This window comes from Pseudomyrmex gracilis, unplaced genomic scaffold, assembly GCF_002006095.1.
Source record: "Pseudomyrmex gracilis isolate BER0280 unplaced genomic scaffold, ASM200609v1 scaffold_59, whole genome shotgun sequence".
Classification (NCBI taxonomy): domain Eukaryota; kingdom Metazoa; phylum Arthropoda; class Insecta; order Hymenoptera; family Formicidae; genus Pseudomyrmex; species Pseudomyrmex gracilis.
The window spans coordinates 262964-285182 of NW_018020643.1; the positions used below are offsets into that span (position 1 = coordinate 262964).

The window sequence follows — 22219 nt, forward strand, 5'->3', positions numbered from 1 at the left end:
AAATTTATATGCCGAATATGTTCATACAATTTTATACACGGAGAATTTCTTTTTTTAAGAGAATGGCTTCAGAGATATTCCACATCAAATTACAAAATAACTCTATTAGTATCATATTAGATACAAAAAAATTATATAAAACTATAGTTTTGCTATATTTTTAAAAAAGTTCTGATATATAAATCATATATATTTATACACAAATTAAAATTATTATATCTAATTATACAAATTTATATGCCGAATATGTGTCCATACAATTTTATACATGGAAAATTTTTTACCGGGCTCTTAGAATGAAATACTTTTTTCGAAGTTAATCCACCATAACTGTTACACAATGCGCGATCACGCACTTTGATTTATAACGAACCGATCGAATTAACATAAACGCGCTTGCATCGTATGAATCGCAGATTCCGTTTAAGTATATCTACTTCCGCAGGCTAAATATGGTTGCAAGATGATGGCGGATCTTGCGCATATATTATTGAGTCCTGTCGTTGACCGCGTAATTATAAATGTCGTCATTTACGCAACGCAATATATTATCATATAATAAAAATTAAATATAACTTTATAATTAACTTTACTGACTTTTTTTTTTTAATAAAAAGACACGAAAGCTAAAATCTTCAAGATTATGCTGATTGAGAAAAATACATTTTTATTGTAGTAAAAACAAAAAACTACCAACGTGATCAGCGCCATATGTGCAGGAACAATAAAAAATATGATGGAAAAATACTATACTTTTATAATAATTACAAGTAGGATTATAAATTGTTTCAAAACAAATCTGTGCGTGCACATATGTAATACCGAGATTTCAATGTGCTAACTGCTTGGTCTTGGAGAATCCGCACATGGTGCGTTAACAAGACACGTTCCAATTGCGGCTGCAGCTGGCTCGTCACGGAGACGGCAGATTATGAAAGTGTACACGTGTTGTGCGGTTATTGTGTAAACATATTTGATTTATCCGAGTATCCAATATTATATTTATATAAAGTTTCATATACCGCTCCCGATTAAATTAAATGACCAGATATTGATCAACTCGACTGATTCGAACTGTACTGCGCGATTGGTCGATTTCCACAATCGACTGACAAAGTTAATCGGGAAGAAAGTGGATTAAAAAAATTTGTAAATTTTTGACCTAGCACAAATACGAACCGAATAATTGTTAATTTTACCGACTTGTGAAAACGCGATGAGTTTGCTAGTCGTAGTAGTTCTGTTACTGTGGAGCGCAGTTGGCGCTGTGTGTCATTCGTGCGAGTCTGGCGCCAGATCGCGCGAGAGCACCACATTATTCGGTCTCCTTCTTTTCTTTGCTTGCCACTTCAATCGCACTGCTCCCGGAACGTAAGGGTGGTGTGTGCAGCAAAGAGTGGGGAACAGCGGGGAAGCAAAAGGTGGAAGGTAAGGGATCGGGATCGTGGATGCGTCAGTCGTGTAGTCGGAGTTGTTGGATGTGTTTGTTTATCCGCGTCGATATTATAATTTCGGTAATCGCGCATTGGCGAGTGGCTGGTGTTAGTGGTGCGGTGATGGTGATAGTGGTAATGCGGAAAAGGTGATACCCTATTGCCTTCGCCGCGCGCGATTCCCTTTTATAGTTTAGATTTATTTGAAGAAAATAGAAAAGCGATAGAGAGACAAACATGTGATTTTGACAGGGGGAAATTCCGGCGACATTTTTTTCCTGTCATTCTCCTGTCCTTGCGCGCCGACTTTTTATTTCGTTTTATACATACATAGATTTCTGTGTATTATGGTGTGTTTGTAATGTGTGTATGTATATGTGTGTGTGCGAGTGTATGTGCGTTTGTACATAAGCGAGTGGTGATACAGTGAGAGTTTTAGTTTTGTGTTGCTTTATCTCTTCTAGAATACACACAGAGGAGATACGCGGGATTGCTGCCTTCTTACTCACGCATCGAAGGGTTGCGCGCTGTTACCGTGAGGAATATATAATGTTCTGAAATTTGTGTGACGGGCTACACTGAGAGAGACGCGCATCATCAAAAATGGTCGTTAAGTACTTCGCATCGCAGGGTGAGTTTCTCCCAATTCGCGTTCTATTTCCTATTTCCCCTTTTGTTCCTCCCTCTGTTTAGACTCCGGAGTTTAACGACGGATATTTTTATCCGTCTGCACCCTAAAATTATCCCGCACACGTTTTACGCTGAAACGCGCGCGCGTATAAATTTTCCTTCGCCCGACGCCTTTTCGTAGACATGTCATCAAACAGCGCGGAGCGAGTGGTTGCTGCTGGGTGGTGCAGCTCAATCATAATAATAGATTCGCAACTTTGCGTTCTCTCCGTGTTTTTTCACCACGTTTTTTCTTACGATTGTTCATTTCTTCTTTTTCTTCTCTTTTATAAAAAAAAAAAAAAAAAATAGATGAGATTCTTTGCTTTCAGCAAAGAAGATGCGGAAGATTTGATGGCATTAAAATCTTCGGAGCACGTGATAATCCAGAAAGCGCAAGAAAATTGAAATATGTTTTAATGTTTCTTCTTTTTTTTTTTTTTTTCATCGCGTATAATAAAATTGCTAGTATTTTTTTTAACTTCGAATTTATCTCGACTTTTTTATTTGGTATGTTTTGTAAAAAGATTTATATCGAAAAATGTACGTATTTATCAAGTGCAATCGAGTTTTACTGATTACAATACATTATTGATTTGACAATTTAATTGTATTATAATTGCCGTGTAATTATGAATGAGAATATAATTGAAAAAATTCGAGACACGATTACGTTTCAAATCGAGATAAGATTACGCGCAACGGCAAGTTACACACACACACAATTCTGTGCGTACTAATTAAACAGATTTTACGATCTTGTGTGTGTGTGAGAACAGAGATATCGCGGTGCAAGGTTCAAGTAAATTTCACTTAATCCTTTCGCTTCCGGCCAGAGCCCCGGCCAAAAGTATAATCGCACACCACGAGCGCTCGCAAATGCTACTTCCAGCAGCAACAAGGCTACGGGTCTATTTACGAAAAAAAAAGTAACAAAATGCATGTTCCTATCAATAAACACGTCGACGCTGCCACTGTTGCTGATAGATTTTTACGTCGGTGGTGTGTTGCGCGAGTATAACCGCCCTTCATATCCAGAGATTGCAGTCACGGCGAAATGACTGTAGTTCGCTCTTTTAATAGCGAAAGAGTTTAAAAAGGAAACGTTTGCATTGTCATTATCGTCATTGTCGTCGGACACCGACCGTGTACAACGATGAGAACACAACATCGCATCGCGAAAGAACGAAATTCCCTCTTCTCTGCGTGTTCTCTTTCAGCCGTTTCACTCGGTTGACAGCTAGAGTTAGAGCAAAACGGCGCAATAGAAAGGGAACCGCCCTTCCCCTCACGCACAATGTGTAATAATATATATAATTTATATTATTTAGTTAATATATTATAATTATTTACAAAAAGTCGTCTACAAAAAATCGTCTATTTTTTATAGTATAGCATCGCGCGATGACTCGACTGGTTCATCGCCAGTTTTACGAGCGTGTGCAACTGTTTTTTAACGGTACAACAAAGAGCAAAACGCTTCGAGAAAACCAAAAAAATAATTAATCACTAAAAATAATAATTAATAACTGAACACTTCCAAACCAAAAAAAAAAAAAACTAATAAGCCACGTGGTCATTTTGTCTTCGACAAAATTATATCTCTATCATTTTTTATGTATAACTTCATGAATAATTTATATTATAAAGTGCTTAAATCGGGTTTCTTCAAAATGAACACGCTAATTCTGCATATAAGAAGATAATAAGCACGTGAACACATGCTACACGATTTAATTGTTTCATCACATGTCGTTTTAATGTACAAAGCTTATGAAATTAAATAAGATACATGTGTGAGTTTTTTTTTGTGTAGTTATATAGATACGGAACTTAAGTAAGTTTAAGAGTCTATTGACGATGCATACAGAGAATCGATTTGTGCCTCACTCTTGGCGGGGCCGCGCTGTGTGTGCGGTCACACACTCGGCATCGTTAAATACCTTTACTTCCGCTGGTTGGATTTTTTGATCAGATATGCGTGCGTGTCATATCTTGGATCTTCGTGCATCATAATGTTGAAATTGCGTCGAGTAACGATACTGTTTTCGAATGTTTTAATAAATATGTAAAAAAAGTGTTTTAATACTAAAACAATTAAAAGATATATACACAGTCATAAAGATAATGTTTGCATATTAATTGTGCGGGCAATAAAATATAGGATATTTTAGTAACTGCGGTATTATTATTAATATTTAATTTTAATAGTATTAGAATACTTCTTTTTTTGGATATTTTATTATAGTAATTACAACTTACACACACTAATATCTAGCCACGCGGTGTTTTCACAATAAATTTTTTATCAGAAAGTGTTTACACATCTCTCTATTATAGCGGAAATGAACACATTAACGCTGCGTAGTGTGCGAAACGCGCGCGATTCCCGCCAACTTGTTTTAATTCTACTCTTTCCCTTTCGTTTCTCTACGTATGGCATACTAATCGAAAGAACAGACGATACTCTCTCGTGATAACTTTAACGTTGTCATTACCGCTATGAGGCTTTCATGTGCGGCCGCGATGTGTGTTTGAATTTCAAGTTAGGAAATATCTCTCAAGAGTTTATAGCCACGTCTATATACACACAGTTGTGTGGTGAGAGAAACATCCGGCCGACTAAAGAAATAAATATATTTTGCGTGAAATCATAAAGTTGAACGAAAAGAGAGACTCAAAATGTATTTTTAACAAAATTTTAGTATAAACTTTATTGAAAAATAAATAAATAGAACATGCGGTTTAAAAAACAATGGCCGCATATGGCCGCATTCAACGAAACGCAACACAATTGCGCGACGGTTTGTAAGTTTTTTATGATTTTCCGCTGGCCGCTTCAGCAGAAACTTTTAATAGTTGAGAATATCGAAAACGGTCGGTTGCACAATGGTCGCGTCCTGCCAATAAAATGTGTCTATTTATTCCACTTCAAATGTGAAATATTAAGAAAGAGATTTTTTTGTTGCAAATTTTACATTGTTAAAAGTTCCAGTGCCAAGTTCTTGTAGTTTCAAGAAACGGATGTAGATCCGCTAGTCATAAAAAATTATAAAAAAACCGCATTGCTTTATCGCTGTATAGATACGCTTTATCGCCAGATAGAAGTAAGGAAGTAGCGAATATGCTCTTTGTGGTCGGAGTTGCAATTGTGTTGCAAAATTCTCTTTTCCACAGGAAATAGCGTAGTAACATTATTATGCCGTGTTATTTATTTATTATTATTATTTACATGTTTATAATTTTAATAAAGAGCGTCGTTTTCGAAATCATTTTATCTTATTGTCAGAAATTTTGTGTTTAAAATCAAATTCGAACTCAATTTATCAAAATCTTTTAAAAAATCATTTTTCTTCATTAGTGACAAAATTCTTACTAACCAGCGATGATTAAACTTATATGAGTATACAACAAAACAAAAAAGTCAATTTTATGAATTTGACAACAAAATCAATTTTATCTCACTGGCATCCTTTAAGATTAAAATATAGCAAGGCATCAAATCAAGGTCAGATATCTCTGAATCATTACTACCGTTATTACCAAAATATGTTTAGTAATTATCGGATATGCGCTTAATCATCGGAACAAGATATACTAGTGAAATTGGATATAAAGTGAAATTTTTTTCTAATAAAATCAAGAAATTGAAGAATCCGAGTCCACACACGCAATAACACGGAAAATTATTGTCATTCATTAATCATTAATCATCAAATTTCGCGAACCAACTGCACTGATTATACACCTTGATTCCCGTTATCCGTAACCTTACGGAAATTACGACACGGCAGCTGAACGGTGCAGGTGTGGCTGCAGGTGCGTATACGCGTTACACCTGCAGACCGCAAAATTTGCCACATGGACCACTATCAAACTGAGACCAAATGATTGATCGCGCACTTTGAGCACTTGTAAAAGCAAGCCGAATGTTCGAGACCGAATGTTACAACACGACATTGATTGGCAACATAAGGTGAAAACAATTTGCATCGGTGTTCGCCACACCAGCAAAAAACAGTGAAATAACATGTGTTATCAACAATGTTGCGTCCGTAAGACGCAGCTTTTAAAGAGAAAAAAAAACTTCACTTTCATGGAAATAAAACACGTGTCTCATTAAGAACAGTTTTCATAATAGAGATATATTTTTTAATGACACTTCCTAACAACGAATCGGTTTCGACGTGGGAAGAATTTTCTTCTTTCATGTCATTTCACTTAAGTGTTTATAATAAATTTCGAAAAATTGCATCATTAACAATGCACTTTGCATAAGAAGATTGGATGACGTTTATTTGAATCGACAGCGAACTACTTATAGACAGTACTTATGTGAATACAATTATATATTGAGTATATATTAAGAATTCATTAAAGATAGGTTCCCTATACTATTAGTAATGTATCAAGAATACTGCAATTTTCTTAAATCAATTTGCGATTCAAATGTTACTTTACTTTTACAGGCACAAGCCCTGAATATGGCGTGCCGGATATGACAATTATCAGCGACATCGACGAGACCGGCATCAATCGGAATCTTCAAGTTCGGTATTGCAGGGACCAAATATATGTATCCTTTGTGTTTTACTATTATATTATAAGCTTGTATCATTTATATATTCGACACGGAAAAAAAAATGTTCTCGCGTTATTATTTGATGAATATCCAAAATAGTAAAAAAACGCATGGAAAGAGAACATTTTCGGCGCCTAGTGCATAACAGAAAAAGTCACGCAATATATGGCCCGATGATAAAATCAAATAGTCAGACAGTGATCTCTGGTATGACGATCGTGTGTAAAGGTAAGATCACACGCTTACCTTTGGCATGACAGCCGCGTGCAACAGGTTAAAGAGAGGATCGTGTCTCCCATCAAATGTACACATGCAGCACCGGGTGGCGAGACGGACCGGATATATAGATCAGTATAAACTTGGCACACTTCGATTTCAAGATTAACAAACTTTATAACGTATTCGAAATTCTGTTTTGTTTTTGCCGCACTTTACGTCGGTCGTGTTCATCGAAATTTCGCATTTGTACTCTTTTTAATGCGTAACATAGAACTAACGGGAATAAAAAAAAAAAAAAAAAAAGACACAATGGCTCAACATTACGATAAACAAAGCGCGCTTTTACGCTTTAAAAAAACGACTGTGCAAAAAACACCTATAAATAATCACTCGTAACATTAAGAGAGACAGAACCTGTAGCTTTCGCGGGATGCGTATATATTTTGAGATTCTTTATCGGTTATCCACGATCAAGTTTCATTAACAAAAACTTACTAAGGTCAAGTTTAGATTCAAAATTTAGAGACGCGATAATTTGTTAAATTTAAAGACGATATCGCAGATCCAAAGTATACGCCAAAATTCCCAATTAAATTTTCCTTCGCTCTTTCATTGTAAAAACACGTTTGTTCAAATTGCAAAACTAATTAATTATAACGTGTCTCATATGTTTAATTATTTCGCGTCGCGTATATGACAATTAAATCATTTTCATAATGTTTAGACGTTGCAACTTGCGGCAACTCTTTCTGTCTCAAGTGAGCAGTTCACTTTACGCGCACGTTAATGGATTTTTTTTTCACGACTCTTTAGACACTTTTTCTCAACCGCGTCGCACGCGCGCGCGCGCGTGCGTCTCCGTTCTTATTTTATCACTTCCGGTAATAAAAATATACCTGGGTGATCGCCTTTTCCATTCTTCCGTTCCATTCTTGTTCCTGTTTCTGCGACGAGTGCAATTCAAGCCTAAGAGTGCTCCGTTAGCGAGGGAGAGTAATGAGGATGAACTACCCCTTCACACGTGAGTATCTGTGTCTGCACGGCACATGGAAAATATGCAGAGAAGAATGAAATGCACTTGGTTCATCGAACTTGACTCACTTTCCGCTATTATGAAAAGATATGCGTCTACACAATTTTTGTCTTTCAATTTGTTTTCAGCGAATCAGACGCGTTATTACATATTTAACTTGCTTTATCACACGTACAGAGATAGAGATTAGATTTTATATTCCAATAAAAAAAATAGCAAGTTTATGCATAAAATTAGTGAAAAAAGAAAACATGTTCTAAATGTGTGAATATTCAATTAATTTTATTCGATATTTTATTTTACGTTTTTTTTTTATCTTTATTACGTTAATGATTATTATTTCATTAGCTTTTTTATATGCAAACTCGTGGATTAGTGATAAATCAATGTCTGAAAATCGCTTTTTGTGTTCTTTATTTGTCGTCAGCGCGCTATTCGTTCGAGATACTTTGACATTTGCTCTGTAAATATCAGCGATATGTAGCCAACAGACGAATCGATCGTTCGTTGTCAACCAAAAAAAAAAAAAACAAATAAAGATCAACGCGCGCATAGAAAGGGAAATTCCTAATTTCCCTTTCAAAAGATATTAAGTATATCGAGATATATTGCGCGTATGTTATCTTCTTCATTACTGTGCAATAATGTCGTTCTTAAATGAGCACAAATTTCAGACTTAATTTGCCAATTTTAAACGCTTAGAGACCTATTACAGTCTTGAGACGCGGATTCTATATTTATTTTCTTATTAACTTAGAAAATAAATATAGAATCCGCGTCTCAAGACTGTAATAAAGTTAATAAAAAGAGTGATCTATACAAGACACATATATATCTTGCGTTGCAGGATGATTCTGTTACGAGTTCTTTGTTTATTAAACCGTTTTCCCGAGAATTTTGCGTCCTCTGTGTATATCAATTCTCTCTCTTTCAGACCCGATCTCGCGACTCACATCGATTCTTCAGTCATCCTGCGATTATCTCACCACAAATATTAAAACCCGTCCGAATCTCTGGTTTCTTTACACAAAAAAAAAAGTGATATCGCTCCACCATCGGACGAAGGGAGTTTCCGATTGTCCCTTTCGTCAGTCTGAAATGTTGCGGAAGGGGGTGGTGCGCGGGGTGATGTTATACCCATCTCCCTCTCTCGCTAACAATGTGACACTCGGCTATGACTCACTCCCTTCTGGATAACCGCCAAACGTACCGTTATTACGATGCCCTTTCCCTATATCGGATGCCTCAACTCCGTATGTCGTCGAAAGCACACCTTCATCGAGCTTTAGTATGCAAGCCATGAAAGCAATAGCGATGTTTTGCCTCGCTCCCCATTCCTTTCTTCCCTCGTCTTTTTCGAACTTTTTAAAAATTTGAGAGATCACTATTATATAGTAAAATATCAAATGTTTATATCTAACAATATGAATGTTTCGCAAAATTTTATTTCAGCTATTACATTTCCTTAACACAAAAAATATAGACATACACGGGATCTATACTAATAGCCGTAAATCCTTACAAAGAGGTCGACTACTACACAAATGTAAGTAATTAATTGGATTATACGATATAAAACAAGAAGATTAGAGAAGTGAAATATAGAAGAGTGAAAACGATAACGTTTAACATGTGGAAACTTTATTTTAAACCCTTTTTTTTTAATAACATTATTTAAACATACTTTAAATAAAGTTCCCTGTGAGGTATCGTCACTTTATTTTCGCCGCAATTGATTAAATTACCCTTGCATTTACCCTGAAAGAGTTCTGCAATTCCTGGTAGATTTTTTCAACACAGTGTTCTGGTGATTCAACGTAAAAAATCGCCGACTCAAACACACTGTGAAGCGTCAACTTAACTATTTTTACAACACGAAAAGTGATCGTAACTTTTTACATCCTTTTGCATCACGATACTATTTTATAATACTTACAGTAATACTACTTAATACTTTCAAAATTCTTGTTAATACTACTTAATACTTTCTAGCTTAACGCTTTTCGTTGAATCCCATAAAATGTTATTTAGAACTTTAGAGTATCTCTCTCTCTCTCTCTCACTGAAAGTTGTCCTTCCACCAATTAACAAGACATTAACAAAACAAACACATCTAATCTAAAGTAAACTCTTGGTCTCCACATTAATTTTGAACTTATTGTTCTATCGTAGACATGTGAATTTTTCTGTAAAAGCTCTTAAATCTATATGAACGATATCTGCAGAAAAAACTTCTGCTTTAGATCATAAAGTGATATATTCTCTCTCTCTCTCTCTCTCTCTCTTTCTTGCGTAATTGTTATCGATGTCGCGTCATAGATTATTAAGTTGACGGAAGAAACGAGTATTGTTTCCATCATTTTTTTCCGATATTTTTACATTATTAATTTATTAATTTAATTTTAATACTGAAAAAATACTTGATTTATATATACATTTTAAAACGATAAAATATTCAATTTTTACCCGAGATAATTGGCCTATGTAAAAACATGACGAACGAACAAAATATTGACAAAAAAAAAGGTTGATTATCAACGCAAATTTATAACGACCACAATATACGTTTTTTTTTTTCTTGTCTCTTGATGCGGTCTTAGAAATTTGCGAGAAAATGTCATTATATGCATTAACTGCACTGATCAGCTGGGGGGCACCGACTGGACGACCAAAGACCCCTGCCGGAGCTAGAAGGAACAGGGTGGCACGTCGTGGCGGTGCACGCCCCGCGTTATTGATCGCGTCGAAGCATGCGGACCTGATTCGGAACTTGCCATGATCGTCCCCGCCCGGTTGCTTCGGGATCGCACGCATTTCTTCTTCCCTTAAAGATGACTTGTTACTTAGGTCGTCGCCCAATATGATCACGATATTATATCTGCATAGATCGAACAATATTATACACCATTGATAATAAAAAAAAAAAAAAAACTCATTTTACATATCACTGATAATAAAACAACCCGTAAATATGACAACGCACACTTGCATTTCAGCGACATTTATAATAAAAAGAAAGAGAGAGAAAGAAAAAGATGACTTTAAGTCTTGTGTTTTGAAATGATATGATAAGGGAAAGATAAGAAAGAAAACGATTTTTTGTTCTATTTGCAGACTCATTTTTCTTGTAGATAAAATCTTGAAATACCTATCGCTCCTTTGATTAAAGAAACGATTCGAAACAACTGTTTTCTACTTTATGAAGATGCAAGATCGACTTAGTCGTTCATAAAGATATTCGTGATGTTTTCACAGATTACCAGTCGTTGTTTTTTTACTTTATCTCGTCAAACGGAGAGCAAAAAAAAAAAAAAATCTTGCAAGTCTTTGTTAGAATTCGCGTTTTACATGTGCACTTACTTTCTTCCTTAGACGATACTGATCGATGGATATGACCCACTAACTAAATAGAACGAGAAATCAACATCCCTTTGCGCTTGTACCGGAATATCGACGACATACATATCGCACACACGTTTATACGAATGTAAACAAATTCTGAATTCTCAGGCCCGTGTGTGGAAACATATACCGATACTGAATAATTCCTTCCCATTTTTTATGTATTTGTGTATTTATTTATTTATTAGGTATTTTTACTAATTTACACTTATGTGCAAATACGGTAGGATTTCAATAATATTTTTATACGTGAAAGAGACCGATTGAATTGTTGAAAATGATCTTTTCTTTCTATCGCACAAGGAGAATGTTATTTGAATTTGTGAGAGAGATCAGACGAAACTCTTAAAAATTCAGTTTTATAGAAAGGAGAAATTATTGATGATCGTTTGCGAAATGTCATTTTGCAGGAGTATGTAAATCGATATCACGGGCAGAAGATGGGTGCCTTGGAGCCTCACGTATTTGCCCTGGCGGAGGCGGCGTATAAGTCCCTGCAGGAAACCGAGAGTAATCAGTCCTGCGTGATATCGGGCGAAAGTGGGGCCGGCAAGACCGAAACAACTAAGTTTATTTTGCAATATCTATGCTCGGTCACCAGCAACGTCGACACTTGGGTGGAGCAGCAGATTTTGGAGGCCAACACCATTCTTGAGGCATTTGGTAATGCTCGCGAATAAACATTTGCATCGGCAATTAACGCGCTATCATACATATGCAGGAATTTTTGAAACTATAAATACATTCTTTTCATGAAAAATGTCACATGTTGGGTGAATATAATTTTACTGCAAAAACTATCTACTGAAAAAAGTTGTTTCTGAACATAGAAATTCACGTTTGACTTACGCACACATTTGTTATTATACGTTACATACGCGTACGTGTAAAACCTTAAATAACGTTTTTTTATTAATAAAAGTCAAGATAAAGACAATGGGTAGAACTTAATTGCATATGAGCATAAAAACTGTTCATTACTCGAAGTCTAGATGTGGGCGCGGCAAAAACTCGGATGTTAAATGAAGCAGCGGACGGAATTAAATGGGTCACGAAGGAAAAAAAGTTTTCTGAATAAAGCACATCAAACTGATGTCGTTCATACAAGCCATATGAAAAAAAAAAAAAAACTCTGCCGGATTTTTTTTTCCAATTCAACTTATTTCTAAAAAGTTACTTCTTTTTATAATATTTTTGCTCACACAGAGTTTGTGAAAATAATGAGAAAAAAATTTAATGTGTGAAAAAACAGGTAACGCAAAAACCGTACGAAACGACAACAGCTCGCGCTTCGGCAAGTTTATGCAAGTATGCTTCGACAGCAAATGGATGATAAAGGGGTGCATCATCCAGGATTATCTACTGGAGCAAAGTCGTATCACCTTTCAGAGCCCCGGGGAGCGTAATTACCATGTGTTCTATCAGCTGGTTGAGGCCGGCACGAGGGATAAAGAATTTGCTGAACAATACAAGCTAAGACCGGCTACTCATTATAAATATCTCAATCAATCTGGTTGCGTAAAGATCGAGGGAATTTCAGACTCTAAGAAACTTGATGCTCTCAGACTCGCTTTCAACGTGCTTCAGGTAAATTTTCTCTCTAACAACAAGTTTCGTAGCATATTTCATACTTTCATATATTTTACGACGATCAAAATAATGTAATTAAATGTTTACATTTGTTTCTTCGTTTGTAGATTTCGTCAGAAATGTGCGAAGGAATTTTCCGCGTTCTGTCGGCCATTTTGTGGCTCGGAAATTTAAATTTTGAGGATGTCGATGGCGAGAAATGCGAATTGTCGAAGGAAGACAAAAACATAGTGAACATAGTGGCACCGTTATTGGGTCTCCAAGTGGAAGATCTCACGAAGGTCGTGCTGATACGACAAATAAATGTTCGCGGAAATATCACAGAGATTCCTCTAAAGGTGCAGGAAGCTCGAGAGAACGGACATGCAATGGCAAAGGCGCTCTACTCGCGCACCTTTGTCTGGCTCATTAATCACATTAACAATTGCACGAATCCGGGTCAGGATAGTTCGCGATTTCTCGGGGTGCTCGATATCTTCGGTTTTGAGAACTTCACGTTGAATAGCTTTGAACAACTCTGCATCAATTACACGAATGAGAAGCTGCATAAATTTTTCAATCACTACGTCTTTGCGCTAGAACAGGAACTGGTAAGTTTTTATTTGCTTAAATTTGCTCATTTTTCTCCGTGAATAGTTTTGCGCATTTTATTCAAGGATTAAATACTTTTATATACGTAAAAATAAATAAATGAATAAAATATTGCGAACAAAAATTGAATTTTAGTATCGTCAAGAAGAAATTCAATACTCTCACATTACGTTCACGGACAACACCATGTGCTTGGAGTTGATTGAGAAGCCCCCGCGATGCGTTCTTAAATTACTGACTGAACAATGTCATATGCCGAAGGGCTCGGACTTGGCTTACTTGATGAATTTACACGCGGAATTCGAAAACCATCCGTGTTACGTAAAAGGAGACGATCGGCGAAAGTGGGAAAAAGAATTCGGAGTTAAACACTACGCCGGCTGCGTGACATATACTGTCGAGGGTTTCGTCGATAAGAATCGAGATGTTCAGCAAGATGTATTCTTCGACTTCATGTCCAGAAGCACTAACGAGTTTGTGCAGGAGATCACTGTCTATCAGGATTTATTGGGATGTACTGTTGCGCGTGCAGGTGGCGCTGCCACAACGATGTCTCGCGGAACATCTAAAGGCAAACCAACTCTCTGCGATTCGTTCCGACATCAGTTGCAAGCTTTGGTAGACGTGCTACAGGCGACAACACCGTGGTACGTTCGTTGTATTAAACCGAATATGGAAAAGACGGCTAATCACTACGACGAAAAACTCGTGTTGGATCAACTTAAATATCTCGGCATGTTGGACATCATACGTATACGCAAAGAGGGCTTTCCGATACATATGACATTCCATGATTTTGTGGCGAGATATCGTTGTCTCAACAAGAACCACATTTCGCTCTCCTGTGACGAGAAGAAGACAGTCAATTGTTTGATCAGTAGCCAAGGTATACCGGAAACTGAGTGGCAGATTGGTCGAACAAAAATATTTCTGAGGAGCTGCGTGCACGAGCCACTAGAAGATTCCAGAAATCAGATGGTAACAAGCAATGCCATTGTGATACAAAAAATTTGGCGCGGATACATCAAACGACGAGGTATGTGTTTCACACTTTTTTTTTCTTGTGTGTTTTTAATAGTTTTTTTATTTTTATTTTTGCGAGGAAAATTTTTACGGAATAATTTGCCTGAATCTAAATTTATTTATCTTGAAAGTTACTATAAATTGAACATTGCTATTCTATATACTGACAGAATACAAGCGTACAAGAGAAGCAGCGCTGAAGGTGCAACACGCGTATCGTGGCTGGAAATTGCGAATAATGTTTATTAGAAAACGCAGAGCTGCCGTCGTAATTCAGAGTCATCTGCGAGGTGTCTTCGCGAGAGAAGTGGCTGTGGCGCTACGAGAAATGAGACGAGTTGATGAGGAAATGAGAAAGAGAGAACGGCTAGAAGAAGAACGAAGATTAATGGAGGACAAGAAAATGTTGGAGGACAGTCAAAGGTAAGAGATTAGCGGAGAGTTCATTTAAGTTTTATTAGAGAAACGTTTTCATTAGAGCTTTCGTATCAACGGGATTAAGATAATCGATGGAATGGATTAATTATGCGTGCGATCGATTACGTGCGTTAACAGTCTCTCCATTTGTGTCCTTTTTATAGCGCACAGTACAATGGTATTGTTGGAATGGAATCCGGGTAAGTTTAATGACGAATGCTCGTGCGTTAAAATAATTTTTTTTATTTAGATAATGAAAAAAATATTACCTGCATTAGTTGTGAGAATTGAAACGCCCGTTCATGTAAATTCGTGATTTAAATAAAATTATATATAAAAAAAAATAAGATATCTTTATGATCACATGTAATTCACTGTAATTTTTTCTCATTTTTGCAGAAAAGCACAAGAAGAAATCGCCGCGTTGTCGCAAATGGCCGAGCAAATGAACTCGAAGATGGCTGCCTCAGATTTGCAATCAGTAGACCTCGATAATCTATTTTCTTTCTTATCCGATGTACAATCAACCAAAAGCAATCAAATTATCGAAGAGATTGGCGAACAGATGGACGAGCTGGTCGAAGATCTAGACGTAGAATTGGAAACTGTCATTCAACAAGAGATGGAACAATTAAATTCCAAGGTCGAGTCACAAGTCACTTCTCCTGTTAATGGACAGAAAGCGACGTCTTCGCAGCAACAACAGCAGCAACAACAACAGCAACAACAACGAATATCTTGTGTGAACAATTTGAATAGCAGCAAACTCGGTCAACCGAGTCTTCCGGAACCTACGGAACCGCCTCCACCACCGCCTCCTCCCGCACAAGCTTCAGTTATGAATGGCGGTGATTCGTCGAGCGACAACGGCGAACCAATCTACGAATCCGTTTTGCCGCGTGAGGAAAACGATTCCGACAGTCCAATTCTTCATAATGGTAGTAGTTCGGGTCAAATAGTGAACGGCGATGATTGTGGGTCGCCACCACCTGTACCGGGTAATAAAATAGCTAAGGAAGTCGCCAGTAGTCCGCCATCCAGACCAGAATCTAGAGGTTCCAATCATCATTGTTTGCATCATCATCATCATCACCATCATCATCAACAAACGATACCCCAGACGCAGCAGAATGGTCACGATCAGTCACAACCGCAAACACAAACGACGCAACAGCTACCGGTCGAGCGCGAGCAGCGACGCAAATGTCGCATAGAACGTAAATTGCAAGAAATGGAAGACAAAAAAGAGCAAGATACCGAAGCAACTTATCACGATATCGTAGAATTTGCGCAAAACTATTTCAACAATCACGAACGTTCGCCGGAGGGCACCATAATGGCTACATTGACGAGAAAATCGCGCGGTAAAAGCATTGAGTACATCCCGAAATACGAGATGGTCACATATTATAAAGGATCCACCATTCCGAATTCACATATTCACATGTACGATCCTGATAACGTGAACGTTGCGTGTTCTGTATTCCGGGTAGGTGAATATATTCATAACATGTGTACACAAGCATTATATTGTACCTGGTATTGTGTTATTAGTTATTTACGTCTTTTCTTTACAGGACTTTTGTAAGTATATACGTGGGGAAATGAAGTTGGACCAGGAAATAGCTACGATTCAGAGCATTATCGCTTACGGAATCGAGAGAGAAGAACTGCGGGACGAGATTTTCGTGCAATGCATTCGACAGGCAACCAACAATCCCAGCGTGGAATGGGCGGAACGCGTGTGGTTGCTGTTATGCCTCGCAATAGTGGCCTTCCAACCGAGTAAACTGCTCTACAAGTACTTTGTCTCCTTTTTGAAGAAGAATCTCGCACTCGAGGGCAAACTGAGACAGTACGTTCAGTGGTGTGTGGATAACTGCAAGAACACAAAAGTATCTTGTAGGCAACATCCACCGTCGACAGTGGAGATTGCTGCTATGAGAAGATTGGGCACCATAGTCTGTCGATTTTTCTTCTTGGATGGGAGAACAAAAGCGATTGATGTGCATCCGACTGACACGGCTGCCGATGCTGTAGCTAAACTCGGTGAAAAATTAGGTCTACGATCGCTCGAAGGTTGGGCTATTTATCAGAGCAGACCTGACGGAGAAGAGCACGTGCGGGCTCATGATTATTTATACGATGTGATTGCTGCATGGGAAATGTAAATATAATTACTCTACTTATTAGTAAAGTAAGGCGAGGAGAAATGATTTTATAAAAAAAACAAATTTTTTGCTTTTCTTTAATTTAATAGGAAACAATGTAAATTGAATACGGCACAATCGGCGTTTTCGACGTTGCGGCGCGGTAACAATGCTACTTTAGGCAGCGGCGATAACCGGTTTGTCTTCAAACGAAGATTATTCCGTAATCCAAGAGAAATCTCGCAAGATCCCGTAGAAGTTAATATGTTGTATGCGCAGGCAGTTTACAACGTTGTAAAGGTATACAAAAAGATATATATATATATATAATACTTGTTTCGGATCACAATTTTTATCTATTTTATTTGTGTACTGAATCGTTTTTATCATTGTTTATCTTTTTCAGTGCGATGATTTTCCAGTATCTGAGAAGGTAGCATTGCAATTGGCGGGATTGCAAGCGCAGGTGTCTCTCGGTGATCCAAAGGACAACGATAGATTAGATTATTATAGCGAGGTCGATAGTTTCTTGCCCTATAGAATCAGTCGGGCCCGCGGTGACGATGTCTGGGTACCGATAATAGCGCAAGCACATCGGCAATACGGCGCCGGACGTAAAGAATTAGCGGCCAAAGTTCTATATCTATCCTGCGTGATGCAATATCCTCTTTATGGCACAACGATGTTCAACGTTACCTATCGAGGATATTGGTCTTACGGCAATCAATTGATCCTTGGCATTAATTGCGACGGTCTCATGTTGATTAAACCGGACGACAAGTTTGTTCTCTCTGAGTATCGTTATCAGGATGTCGAAAGCATCATGCTAGATCCGAGCGATTCATTTATTACAATCTCGTTGTTGCGACATAATCCCGACAGTTCGCACAAGTGTTTCGTTTTCGAGACGGCGCAGAAAAATGAAATAGGCAGTCTCATCGTGAGCTACTGTTCGGCGCTAGCAGGTTGGATTACGGAAAACGAAGTGCCCACGAAGAAACTCAAGTGCATTACTAACGAAGATCGTATCAGACTGTATCACAATCTGGTCAACTGTCGACGAATGCTGGTCGACGCGGAAATTCTTAGAAAACCCCAGGATTCCGGTGGTGGTTTTCTCAGAAACACACTTAGAAGATTGTCTAAGCATCGAATAGAAAAACTCAGGCAAGAACATGGAAGCGCCGATCACGGTGAGACTTACAAAGGCTTCCCGTACGCTTACTGGGCGTTCAGCAGGCAACAAATACCTCAGAGCTTGTCGAAACTGCCTGATACTGACGAGCAAATGGCTCTGAGTATCTTTCAATTGATCTTGACGTATGCGGGACTTGGTCAAAACGGCGACACAGTGCGCAGGGTTGAGGACGAACACGTAAATCTTATACAAACCGTGATGGAACGTTGTATACGAAAGGAAAACTTGCTGGGCGAGCTGTATCTTCAATTAATCAAGCAAACGACTGATCATCCGGATCCGAACAATCGTGTCAATCTTCGACACTGGGCGTTGCTTTCGCTCGCATGTTCCGTAATTCTTCCGCCTCAGAAAACTATACGTAAATACTTGATCGCGCACTTGAAAAGATGCGCTAGTGATTATGTCACCGAAGAGGGCAAGTACGCGAGATTCGCGGAAAAGTGCCTTTACAAGACTCAGGGCACTCGCAGACGACAGTGGCCGCCAAGTCGCGAGGAGATCATGTGCACCATCAATCGTCGGCCGATTTACGCGAGATTTCATTTTATGGATGGTCAATATCACGCCGTCGAGTTCCATCCATCTGCAACCGCAAGGGATGTCATGGAGATCATCAAAGCTAAGATAGGACTCGAAGAGACTGCTATGGGTAAATTTCTTATTTGACATTTTTTAATCAAATGTCAATTTAATTTGAACTTACATTAATCTTCCTGTTAAATTTGCTTGACTGTATTTGTTTCTTACACCAGGTTATGCGATATACGAAGTGCTCGGACCGACCGAACGATCGTTAATTCCCGAAGAAAAAATAGCCGATGTTATGTCCAAGTGGGAACGATATAGGACATCACAGCAGACTCAACAGACCTCACAGCGGAAGCATGCGCATCACTTTTTCCTTTTCAAAAAACATTTGTTCTTGGATCGATATATGAACTTGGATGATCCAGTAGAAAAAGAACTGTTGTATCATCAAGTTCTGCACGATTTGCGTGCTGATCGATTCCCTATCACTGAAAAGGAAGCCGTAAGTTATTTGTGAAATTAACGATTTTTAACTAATTTGTGTCGCAGAAGAAAGAAAGATATCGATAAGAATTGTCTTAAAATCCATGATCAATATTATTTTTAAAATTAATCCAATAATTATTAGTTATTAAACACGTTTACAAATCAATCTCAATACTCCTTTTCTATAATCACATCTGAAAGAGAAATAGTTGATCTGCTTAACTTTTACATGTATTGCTAATATTGTTATTGCAGATGATGTTGACAGCTTTGCAAGCGCAATTAGAACTAGGTGACTGCCAAGATTCCATATCAGAGCCAGACTATCGAACAATATCAAGTCACTGCCTACCATCAAGATTAGTACCATGTTTATGTGTGGATGGTGTGCGTCAACACCACCAGTCCCTACGTGGAATGACACCGCCCGAAGCGAAAAAGGCTTTCTTGAATTTAATCCAATCCTGGCCGTTGCATCGGGCGACTATTTTTGATGTGATGCAATCGTTTACTTCAAATTGGCCTCGCGTACTTTGGTTGGCCATTGATCAGCAGGGTCTTCACTTATTGGAACATCGTTCCAGAAACGCATTATGTACTTACGAATATAGCAGTATTCTTAATTACACTCCTGCTGTTAATTGTTTAATGATTATCACCGGTACGGATAAGAAGCAAAGCAAGGTCATCCTTACTACGTCGCAGGTAATGTATTGAATTGACGTAAATTTTTTGTCATTAAAAATAATATGCAAAGTTAATTATAAATTTAAACAATTATGACTTCTTCTGGTTTTAATTATAAATTTATTTATCTAATGTATCGCGAATTATATTTTATTTTTCAGGCTCATCAAATAGCAAATTTGATTCGTGAATACGTAGAAGTACTTCAGTCGCCACCGGAGATACCGAAGCGAGACTCGGCGATAACTCAAGAGTTGGTTGCCCAACAGCAGCAGCAACAGCATCAGCAACCATCCGCGAGTTTGCCGACATCGGCAACCAGTGGACGAAAGTCTCGACCTACTTCGATGTTACACAGAGGTGCTCCAATAATACAGTCGCAAGCTAGTTAGAATGCCTGGGTAACTCTTTTGAGAGACAAAAATAGTTTTCCTTCAACCTAATATCTAAATCGTGTTTTGAGCGCTACACGTTCCATTATAAAGTGCCATAAACTTGAGATGTATAGCGCCTTCTTCTCCATCCCCTCCAATATATGACGCAGTACTCGTAGTACTACGTATTTTACCAAAAAATATATTATCACGCACAGATATATATATTATATTATATATATATATTATATATATATATATATATATATATATATATATATATATATATATATATATATATATATGCATAATGTGTGTGTAGTTTAATTACACATTAATTTAATATTGGTATTGTTCCATTTCGTCCACTACGATAAAGTGTTTTGAAATTGCGGCATATAATAGAGAAGAATGACATTTATTGTCAGGTTGTAGCGTAAAAAAAAAACAGCTTCATTATGCATGCAATGCCAAATGTTTACTAATCTTCAATACAATCTTGCATATCAAATCTAGGCAATGTATTGTCTGAGAAGATATATAAGTTCAGTCACCTGAACGGTTTATATATATACATATATATATATATGTATACATATATATATAGACCTCTTTTGAATAACATTTTAAATTTCGTGTATTGTTCAAGAGAGTCGCATTTAGCGCTAAAGGGACGTATTGAACAGATATAAAAGTACGAATAAAGAGTATATAAAAATCCTTAATATTTTTCTGGCTAGGCCTATTATAAAGCGACGATATAAGAATGGCACTAGCTTAGGAGTATTATTTCTTCCATTATTTATATATACATATATATAGCGGATTAGGTTATATGATATATACATAGAGATATATACATAGAGATCTCAAAGAAAAATGTCAAAGACTAGATTTAGTCTCCGCGAGTACTTAACGAAATGAGTGATAAATAACTGCCATTAGAGAAGAGAATTATTGACCGCTAAGAAAGTTGTTAATACAACTTTCTTATTTCTATTGTGACCGTTATCATTGTTGCCTTTTTTACGAGCAATTGCCGTCACGTTTTTGATAACAATTTTTGTAGCAGAAAATATTACATGACCATTATACACTTAATGTTTAATCAATTTTTCCTATACATTTTTATCTCTCTCTCTCTTCAATCGACTGCATTTTTCCTTCTGAAAATTATATCAGATATATCGCGCGCGCAAATCCAAAGAACTATTACTAAAAAAAAAAAAAACAACAGTCTATTAAATGATTATTTATCTATCTTAAACGTGAGTGTAAAATGTTTGATTAAACATTTATAATTGATGTTAATTGCTGTGCGCACAATCATATTGTAGACATGATGATACGGTTGAAATTGTAATTATACTATTTATTCTCTACATAAGCGTACATGTGAGTGAGAGGTTGTATTATATAAAATTTACATACAAAGGAGGTAACAATTTGGATGGATTTATTTGCATTTTGAGACATTAGATAATATATTCTAAACCCTTATTTATTTTTCTTATTAAAATCTCTTATCGCAAAGATAACTATCAATTTTAAATGTCTTTAACTTTTTTAATATCTATATAATAATATATTTAATATATAAAGTTAAATATAAATATTTGCAAAACTTTCACACAAAAAACTCTAATTTTTAACTAGACAATCTTACTAATAATATTACTTCGTCACACACACGTAATATATTATAAGATTATAATCATTGAAGTTTCATTTAAAAAATCTCGAAAGAAATAATCCACATGACTGATACGATCTTAAAAACGTCAAAAGCTATATTATACGTATAAGTACATTTATTTGATATTTATATTATACG

At 36.9% G+C, this 22219-nt stretch overlaps 1 protein-coding gene across 4 annotated transcripts; it reads left to right on the forward strand.

Annotated features, from left to right (window-relative positions):
- The first annotated feature begins 1239 nt into the window (after positions 1–1239).
- On the forward strand, positions 1240–20593 carry LOC109854087 (myosin-I heavy chain). 4 transcript variants are annotated; one of them, XM_020426844.1, is made up of 17 exons: positions 1240–1428; positions 1898–2064; positions 6572–6678; positions 9420–9482; positions 11749–12001; positions 12591–12925; positions 13036–13518; positions 13655–14555; positions 14713–14965; positions 15124–15159; positions 15359–16448; positions 16537–17126; positions 17220–17409; positions 17516–18959; positions 19063–19340; positions 19580–20029; positions 20173–20593. In XM_020426844.1, exons 2-17 carry the CDS (start codon positions 2037–2039, stop codon positions 20401–20403), a joined length of 6732 nt encoding a protein of 2243 aa, XP_020282433.1. In that variant the 5' UTR covers positions 1240–1428; positions 1898–2036; the 3' UTR covers positions 20404–20593. The 4 variants fall into 4 exon arrangements, with proteins under 4 accessions (XP_020282433.1, XP_020282431.1, XP_020282432.1 ...); XM_020426842.1 differs by lacking the exon at positions 1240–1428 and adding an exon at positions 1453–1582; XM_020426843.1 differs by lacking the exon at positions 1240–1428 and having other exon boundaries at positions 1453–2064.
- The last annotated feature ends 1626 nt before the right edge of the window (positions 20594–22219 follow it).